This window comes from Neodiprion lecontei, chromosome 7 (assembly GCF_021901455.1).
Source record: "Neodiprion lecontei isolate iyNeoLeco1 chromosome 7, iyNeoLeco1.1, whole genome shotgun sequence".
In the NCBI taxonomy this organism is placed as follows: Eukaryota; Metazoa; Arthropoda; class Insecta; order Hymenoptera; family Diprionidae; genus Neodiprion; species Neodiprion lecontei.
Genome location: NC_060266.1, coordinates 5,859,858 through 5,870,358, shown reverse-complemented (window position 1 = coordinate 5,870,358; position 10,501 = coordinate 5,859,858). Strand labels below are relative to the sequence as shown.

At 37.1% G+C, this 10,501-nt stretch overlaps 1 protein-coding gene across 1 annotated transcript; it reads right to left on the bottom strand.

The window, feature by feature from the left end:
- Positions 1-6,758: 6,758 nt before the first annotated feature.
- On the bottom strand, positions 6,759-8,911 carry LOC107226068 (putative per-hexamer repeat protein 5). The gene is made up of 2 exons (XM_015666752.2): positions 7,892-8,911; positions 6,759-7,774 (listed from the first exon to the last, which is right to left on the bottom strand). Exons 1-2 carry the CDS (start codon positions 8,874-8,876, stop codon positions 7,677-7,679), a joined length of 1,083 nt encoding a protein of 360 aa, XP_015522238.2. The 5' UTR covers positions 8,877-8,911; the 3' UTR covers positions 6,759-7,676.
- Positions 8,912-10,501: the final 1,590 nt, after the last annotated feature.

Genomic DNA, 10,501 nt, shown 5'->3' with positions numbered 1-10,501 from the left:
GATCGACTACATAAACTTGGAATTGGAATCCAATGACTTTTTGAAATGCACATTACTCAGGGCATAAAGCTATGTCACGAAAGAGCGAAAACCCCATTAATTCTACAGTAAAGTAGTTGTTGTCATAGGTTCAATGGAACAAGGCGTATCTGTTAGATTTGCAACTTTTATCACAAATGGCAATCGAAGTTATTAAGTGTTAAGAAATAATCAAATAATCGTATTTCTTGTACTATATTTTGCAAAATACGTTCAGTCACAGCCGTGCTTTGAGTAAAATCTCAAGTTACGTTCCATTATGCAGTTTAAATCAGGGTTACGTGCATTACTGAAATTTATAAACGGCGTTATTCAAATGACGAGTATGTACTGTATAAATGGAAATGCTGAAATATACTTCAGACATTCTGACTCATAATCAGCATTCCACGAATATATTTTTCTAAGTTTATACATCAGCTTTAAGGAATTTGCAGAGTTTGGATCATAGCTGAAGTATTTATACAGTCGCCATCGTTCTAAACATCTTTGGTATTATTGACGGAAGTCCAATGATTGGAAATGAAAGTTGGCATACTGCTTTGTTTGACAATGAGTAAATAAAAATATTATTATCCCTTGGAATGGAACCGCCTCTTTACTCGTAGAGCGATCAAGCAAGAAAAGAACCGTACTATTACATTTTAATCTTCAGTGATATAAACGCGTTTTCAGAAGCTTGACATATATATTAAAGAGTTTTAGCTTTGTAGAGATGATTTTTCATATTGAATTTAAAATCATAAAGTATATATAGTGAATTTAGTGCCCTCTATGAGACATATCCAGACATTCATTAAGGAAAGTTAACAAATATTTTTTGCATGCGAAACACGAAATTGTCATTTAGAGTTAGGGTAATACTATCGAGTTTGTATACAGTAAACAAAAATCTTCGTAGAACACGAAATTGAAGTTAGTAGCGTTAACGTAACGAAATGTCAGAAAAATTATGCTAATATATAGAATAACTTTGAAGCAGTTGACTTTGCAAAATATAAGTATATTAATCCCTAACACATGTTTCACTGAATTTCAGATAATCTTAAAATTGTAAATCAGTGAGTTCTCTGAAAAAGTATCGTTAAGTTAATGTTACAAACTTCAACTTCTTCGACATTTGCAATCGAATTCAAATGCGCAGTATAGCTGTATAGTATACTTTATAGACGACGTTTTCACAATTATTTCAGCTGTAAATCTTGAAAGATAAACAAAAATGACCTCCAGACACAGTATCGGTTATCCTCTTCGAGCACTCAACATTTCAGTTTTGAAATTGTTTACGGACATGTGATCTTCGTTTGATTGAGTGTGACGCGTAAGTCATCTAAGGCCGTGTTCGTAAATTGACTGCCAGTACTAAAAATTCCCTAGGACAGAGACAGAGCTATCCATGAACTCGGCAGCGCAAAAGAGATAAAAGATTGCTGACAGTACTGTCAGTCAATTTTCGAACACGGCCTAAGAATATCAACTCACCTGAAAGGGGTCAACTAAGTAATCCAGCACTTTTATTCATTCAAACCACGTTATAGTATGCGATAAGTATGTTAATATCAGAACAGCCTTATCAAAAACTAGTTAATGGATTGCCTACTATACTTAAGAAATGATAAATGGTGATGAGATTGAATGCGCTGAAATCTCAATCGGAGAACTGGAAATCTTGAATGTAGATTCACACTGTATCAACGTCATCTAATTACGACGTGATCAATAAAGCACTGACGTGATAAAACACAGTAGATATCCGAGTACAATGAAATTAAGATCGTTCTGTGCAAATTGAACATACACCTTAAAGAAATAGATGTATTGAAGTTGACCAAACTAAAATAGTGACAGATTGATACCGAATTATAGTCAATCGATGTTCACACCCGAAATGAACGTAAGTATGTTACATAAATGAAAGAAGTTTGAGAGTAACAAAAGTTTTTTTTTTAGACAATTCGCGTTTAGCCCATTTCAGTTTCACAATGCTTCTTATCACGAATTCAATATTCAGCTTGGCATTGAAAAAAAATAAAAAAATAAATAAATAAATAGTTTCTCGAGAGTGCTAACGTTGTGCTTACCAGGGAATGCCATACTTTCGGTTGCAGTGTACGTTGTCCGCAGATACACACATGTACGTGTGAATGCAGGAGTACCCTTATGATATATGGCGACTGGGCCACATGTTTCCCAACATTCATCACCACTAATGAGTTAAAGTATTTACGATTTTATTTTTCCGAGAGAATTCTACCGGCTGGATCCACGCTGGCCGCTATTCTCTCGCAGGATGTACTTGCCGCTATTTCCATTGTTCTTTGCTAATTTGTTAATGTCATCATTAATTTGACACGCCCAGACCAACGAAGGTTTTGTTCGCGTCTACCACACTTTTGTTGTTTCCCACTGTTTTGCCGTCTCACCCTGTTTCCTCATCTCACCAGCATTGATGCTGAAAAATTCAAATACCTTATCATTTCAACGAGAGTTAAAACCCTCTATTTATATTTAACAACAACCCTACTCAACTCACGTGTTAATGTGAAAAAATATGAATCTTGAACGTCATTTTTATACAGAGTTTTCATTTTTATACAGTCAAGTAGCCTGCAGAAAAACGCGATCACCGCCAGATCTACAACGATGAGAAAAATATGTATACATGGTGGTGAAAATTTGTTTAAGCCTAACAGATACACATTTTATCGGTAGCTGTTTTTCCGATATATACAAATTTCTAGTAGCGATTTCTCTCACTATCGACTCGGCTAAAAACGGGTTCTCGGCAAAGTAAATACGGGCTCGACGTATTTCTTCATTCCTTATTCGCCAAACTCAATTCTTTCACCTTGTCTGACTTTCGCCAATTATACTCCGTTTCTTAAAAAGAAGTGATACTTCATACAGAATCGCAGCGTATTTTACGTGTACGTAAAATAAACACAATGTAACCATGTTTGCTGAAGAAATAATGTGCTCAATAAATTGAATGAAACATACGCGATGATTATATGTAAAATCGGTCAAAACACTATCATTAGGTACACGATTTTAAATATGACACAAACTTTCTAACGAGTTAAGTTACTGTTCACCGATTTCAGCATGCCAAATTTTTCACGTTATGGTTAGCTGCAATTATTAACCGCACGCAGCTATTTGGTTTGTGAATAATGCGAGGAGTTGTGACTTGAAGTGAGAAAGAACAATCACCGAATTTTAGCCCTTCAGTAAGACTAACGCGGTCTTTGGGTTAGGAATGGGGATTACTAAGGAGAGCTAAGCTCTTCTAGGTATTACAGACTAGACCGGTCAACCGCTGAAAGGATAATTGGGTGAATAAAGGAAAGCGGGAACGTTTCCTCTGTAGCTTGAGTCGGTCTCTTGAACAGCCGATGCTATAGTATGCCGCCTTCAAAATATCTTATTCAAAAAAGGCAGAAGATCGAGTCGAAAGTTAGATAAGTTGAACTTGGAGATGAACGTGTTTCTAATTGCTGTTCAACATCTTGACCCGCATATTTGATGATTTGATAGATTTGAGGCATGTGTAAGATACAAATTTAAAATGAAAACACGAAAACGAATTTCCAGCTAGAATCTAAAAGTCTTTTTTCTAAAATTGTGCAAAAACCATTTACGTATCCCACGAGGATAAACATATTTCGGTTGATACGTCGCAGCAGAATTATTATGCGAAATAACGATTCACTCTAGGTTAGAAATACAGACATACAAGATCCACTGGAAACAAATGAAACTTTCCCTAAACAGATGCCAGAGACATTGTATTCTTTTCTTTTATAACGAATATCATATACCTCGTATTAGAATTGAATTTACAGCATAGTTTCTGGTATATAATCCTGGAGTTTAATTGTAAAAAACGTATTGCACTAACAGATCTTCAGTGATATTAAATTACAAAAGATTTAGAAGGAATAAATACAAAATGGCCAGGCTGCCTGATTTCCGAAATTTAAATTTAAAACAAATCCGACCACAGCTTTAACGCAGCGAGTAAAATGTGAGTGCTACTAGTGGCCGAGGCATGTCAACATGTGTTGATCTTAATTACGCGAGAATAATGGGAAAGTAGTCCGCTGGTTGGTGAAAATGAGTTTTCCACCCGCGAGTTTCCCGAAGCTGGTAAACCACGGGCGAGCCTCGCCTCGCTCGGCACATTTTGGACCACGTACATCACAGTAGCCCGTATTTCTCATAGATGGCCCAATTAAAACGGCAATCCCGCCTCAGTGACCACTCTCAACCACCCTTATAGAGGAGGTGGTCACATTGATGGGGAAAAGGTGGTTGCTCGACAGTGAGGAGGCTAATAGAATCGAACATACGCAGGAATACACAGGGCTCTTCACATGAACTCAACCACCCTTTATCGCCTGGCATTTTCTACGTACTTTATAATCAAATGCCTGACAGTCTGTCCAAAATGAGTCTACGCATATTTCAGAATCGTTCATTTTCACCACTTTCATGGCTCATATTGCATCACTTTTCTCACCTATCCAGACTTTTTCGTCACCATCCAGCTAGAGGTCACTTTTTTTTAACCATATCACGATGATCTAGATTTCTTTTCCCGTTTTAGTGCATATATCGCCTTTATTAGGGTGGAGCGAAAATGCAAAATTTTTGAAAATCTTGTGTGAAAAAGTTGTAGGTACGCGTGTAAGTACAGAAAACTCTTTACCACATTCTAAAAGTGAAATCTTCAGGTACGGAAAAAGCTTTGAAGTTTTGATTTTATCGATCAATCCAAAATTCATGCTTTTCCCGTACTTATACACGCGTATTCACGATCATTATGTTTACTTCTTTTGCATCAAATTGGGATATTCTCAAATGAACTGGAATTCATATCATTCTCGTTCATCATATATTGAAAAACCTACAAAAAAAACGGAGTTATAGTGCTCAGAAATGTGATCTTTTGAATCCGGGCTTGGAACCGTCATAGGCAAAGTTGTTTCGTTTCCTTTTTTTGGCAATTTTTTTTAAACCTTTCTCTGATTTCTATTCACTTCTGATTGATTCAATATGATACTCTTTTTAACCCCATTAAAATTAAATAACGTCTAATAAGTATCATCTAGGCACGACTTCACTATCAAACTGTTAAATAACCTATGAAGAGAAAACTGCGTCAGTTCTTGACCAGTACGATGTTGTTTCAACGTCTTGTAACGAATTATATACATATATGTGTATGTATATTCGTACCAATTAGTTATTGACGAGAGAATATGCAACTACCTAACTTTGGGATATGGTAATGCAAGATTTCGAGACGTAGATTTTCATTTAAAGTACGCATCGCTATGAATACATGCATTTATTCAAGGCGTTACTGAAGTGCATATATAGGTAAAAGGAGAGCAATATCACATTTTGGTATACATGCAGAGTTTTGACACGATGTACCAGAAAAAGACATAGAAAGATATACATTCATTCAAATCTAAAATACGCTGATCGGCCTGGAAATTTATAAATGTTTAATTAAATTTGACTCTATGAAAGGAAAACAGGAATCCTGTTTCAAGTGACTATAAGTAATACAAAATTCTTTGACGCTAAATCAACAGGACTATCAAAAGACTACGATAATTAGATTACGTTTTACACACTCTTAAATTTACAGTACGTAACTCTATAAACGATTATCATTACGAATTGCGACATAATACGATTAAAATTCATAATGGTCGACGGAGATCTTTGATGAGCTGCTACGTGCTCTAGAGATGATATATTGTTGCCGATGAAGGTCTTCAGCGTGCTCGCTCAGGATCCGTAGTAATATACGTTAAACGTCATGACATTTGCCAAGTGTTTTATGTTATGCTGACTATAAAATTGGTTCGCTAATCGTAGACTACATTTTTAACCTTTTAAGGACGGGGATTTTTACGTTGAAATCGACCTTTTATTTTACACGAAATTTGTGTATAATATCAACGAATTTCTCACGTGGAGTGTCCGACCAACCCAGTGGTCGAAATTTCGACCACTCCCGTCCTTAAAAGGTTAATAACTAAGTATGGAAAATAATGGTACGATACTGCGAGGTGTTTACATATTGCGACTCATCGCTCAGGTATCTTCCCGTATTTTGGCGACTTTACTTTTGCTTGACCCCTCGAGCTGTCGGTATTATAGAACCAAGTACTCAATTTCTTATTCCTGTTCGTTCCTTTGACAAACTGTCACTTGTTTTATACTTACGATTATTTTGAGTTTGTGTACCGTGTTTGAGTTTTAAGACATATTCAGTGAAGCTGTTTGGTTACCCAGGACTATCCGAGTTGTTTTACCATTTGGTTGAAGTGACAACTACTCGTACGAATAACTCCGCAACTGCAGGCCGCTGACAAAATGGGTCACCTCATCTCTTAAGAATTCAACTCAGGTTTTCATACTTTTTATTGTTTATTATTAGGTCTCTCATCATAGGTTAATTTCACTTCACTTGACCATATCTTTAACTATATTATTGTATTATTCACAGATATTTTTCTCTTCTATATTATCAGCATGTAAAAAAATGTAGAAAGCCGAAAAATTAAATGAATTGTGTAAAAATGCATAGTGTTATACAATATATATATAATTACAGGCAAAATTTTAAAATATGATAAAAAGAAATTACACACATTAGATAGGTAGAAATTATACTTTCCTTAGTTATGATGAAAATATCATATGAAAATAAACTTTTAATCATTAGACTTGTTGAACAATCTCCAGTATAATAACACTTTTCTTACGTCGTCTATTTTATTAAAATCACGAGCATTTTCGGTTTTTATTTTGTAATTTCACCTATCATTACTGATTTTTATAAGACTATGTTTCGCTCGAGGTTCCTGAGCTAGAGTTTCTTAAGTCATACAATATGCGATCATTAGTGTTACGGATTTTTATTGTGTTTATTCCCCAATTAATTTGATAATTCTTTCAAGTGTTGAATTACCTCGGGGTTTGTAAAGAATAGCATATGAAAGTTATTTTCCAGATACCCAATATAATACAGCTGAAGTCTTATCTACTTTTATATTTAGTTTGAAGGATGCTTTATCATCACCTCAACGTTTTCCTTTCCATCCACAATCAGTGGCAAGCTTAGATTCGAAATTTGACATTAATTGTATCGGCTTAAATCTAAAATTCTCTAGTTTGATTAGTGAAGTTTGCAATCTCCGATAACGTAAGGATGAGCTGATTCCCCGTATCCCGAGGACGGACTATTTTACGAAGCACGTAGTCCAATATTGTCCAAAACGAAGTGATGAATTCGCATATGTACGAAATGAGTATGTCATACTAATAGAAAAAAGTAGTGATAATGAGCTCGATATAAGTAGTGACTTTGAAAATATACCGATCCAAATATAGGCAGAAGAAAAGAGAACGCAATGAACCCTTGCTGATATAATACAGGTCTAGAATTAAGACAAATCAAAACAACCGAACGAGAATTAAACAAAAGATGAAGATAGTCGTGGATTTGAAACAACTTATTCGAAAAATAGCTAGTATCCATCACTTCAACTCACACGTGGACTGACGTAATAATTCGTATGATCGGAGAGAGTTCTTTACTCAATCCACTATCATTAGAGATTAATGCAAACTTCGATCTCAGCATTGCATGGTGAACCGCCTGTATTGCCCGATGTACCTGTTCCAGTGCCACTGGATGTAGTTGAATTACCTGTTCCAGTGCCGCCCGATGTAGTTGAATTACCTGTTCCAGTGCCACTGGGTGTAGTATTAATGCAAACTTCGATCTCAGCATTGCATGGTGAACCGCCTGTATTGCCCGATGTACCTGTTCCAGTGCCACTGGATGTAGTTGAATTACCTGTTCCAGTGCCACCCGGTGTAGTTGAATTACCTGTTCCAGTGCCACCAGGTGAAGTTGAATTACCTGTTCCAGTGCCACCAGGTGAAGTTGACGTTCCTGGTCCAGTATCCCCAGGTGTACTCGACTTTCCTGATCCAGTATCGCCAGGTGTACTTGACTTTCCTGATCCAGTATCCCCAGGTGTACTTGACTTTCCTGATCCAGTATCCTCAGGTGTACTTGACTTTCCTGATCCAGTATCCCCAGCTGTACTTGACTTTCCTGATCCAGTATCCTCAGGTGTACTTGACTTTCCTGATCCAGTATCCTCAGGTGTACTTGACTTTCCTGATCCAGTATCCCCAGCTGTACTTGACTTTCCTGATCCAGTATCCTCAGGTGTACTTGACTTTCCTGATCCAGTATCCTCAGGTGTACTTGACTTTCCTGATCCAGTATCCCCAGCTGTACTTGACTTTCCTGATCCAGTGTTACCCTTTCCACTTTTTGTCTCACCGCCTTTGCCCGTTTCATCATCACACCCTTCGCCATTTACAGGCCCCGTTGATGACTGGGACTTTGACTGAGATTCAGATTCTGTCTCCGATTGTGACCCAGAGCTTCCAGATTTTGCGGATGATTCAGATTTTGCCTCCGATTCTGACCCATGGTTTCCAGATTTTGCAGATGATTCAGATTTTGCCTCCGATTCTGACCCATGGTTTCCAGATTTTGCGGATGATTCAGATTTTGCCTCCGATTCTGACCCATGGTTTCCAGATTTTGCGGATGATTCAGATTTTGCCTTCGATTCTGACCCAGAGCTTCCAGATTTTGTTGATGATTTAGCTTTACTACTTGCTTCAGAACTTGATTGCGTACTCGATGGGTTAGAACCACTAGATGGCATGCTCCCTACCAAATGGTAGCAGAGAGCAGCGACGAGTACTAGTATAATTATTTTACTCATCTTTAGCTTAGGTGACTTTGTAGCCGTGTAACTCCTACACCTTCCAATTCTTTCTTTTTATACTTGTCCCCGATGAACGCCTGAAGTAAATCATACCATTTCTTCTCTAAGTTCATTTGAATAAATGTTATGACATGACAGGTACCCAGACAATACAAAATGCGTGAGGAAAATTCCAGCATCATGACATCCTTGCGCGTGCATATGCTACACTGCGATAAGACTGCAGAAATATTGTGATATTTAGCTTGCATTCACAATATTTGATATAGATTGCAGCGATATTGTGATATTTAGTTTACATTAACAATAATTTAGACATATTGCAGTAACAAACTCAACCGTTCATCACAGAATGATATTTTTCAGATCTGCGATCATAATATGGCTAGAGTTAATCATCGAGTCGACTTGAGTCAAATACGTAATTGTATAATAGATATCTCCGTTTCGTTTTTAATAGATTCGCATAATTATTTTGAAAATTCTGATTCATAGAACTGCTTCTTAAAAGCAAGTATTCAAAAAAATTACTTTTTCTTCACACTGTCGATTTGTTGACTTCATTTTGTATCCCATTCTTACGTATATAAGGAACTGTGAACTTTAATACAATTGAGAAATGTTACACTGAAGTATAGTATTCCTTCTGAAAAGGGCCTCTCTGAATAGAACAGCTTTTCCTAATCCTTCCTCGAACACTTTCCCCACTACATATATCTGTTTACGAGTGTTGGACGGTTATCTCTGGACACGAACACGCGGTTCTATTTCGAAGTTAAGCCGGAGGCCGCATCAAGTCCACCTCGAGCTGTTGGTGGGGAGAAGTAATTTCCAAGAATGATATTTCCCTCAACTCCTTCGAGTAGCCCTATTCGGAGTGAATACTGTAGTTGCAATGATTTCCTCTTCACTTTCCATCACCCGCATTGTGTCGCTGACCTGCACTGTGTCAACAATTCGGCATAATTTAAAGTACACAATGCGCACAGTCTACAATGCCAGCCAGTACAATGCAAATTTAACTTCCAGTAATTTTTTAGTAAATTCCTTAATAAAGAGATTGTAATCGCAATCACGGTCCCCTCGAATTTTTACGAATACTTTCGAAACGGTGCATCCAAATCGTTTTTCCTCGTGTTTTCGGATATTTCTCGAAAAATAAATTCCGATGAAACCGTAAAATCACTCAAAATCGGCAAAGTTTTTAGGTCTTGTGAATCGTTAAATGTTGGTTTGTCACTGATGTCGATTGAAATTGGAACCGAAGCATTTTTCATCCAAGAAAGGGCATAATAGCTCCACTTTTCATGCAGTTCCGAACAGATAGACCGCAAAATATGTGCATTTCTTACTGGGGCGAAGAAACAGCATGGTTTCTAGATAATTGTGACAAGTAGCGATTGTTCATTCATCTGGGAACTATGATAATCAGAGCTTTCATGCGTTGCCGTCAACGTTTGAGAGATGGCGCATCAGGCGACCTCGTAATGGCAATGTTGACAATCACCGATTGACCCATGGAGCCTACACAAGGAGGCCGAACTCCACGTAACCAAATAACTGCCCAAAATAAGATGGCACTGTTATACCTTATGCGCCGAAGACTGTAAAGTGATAGTTTA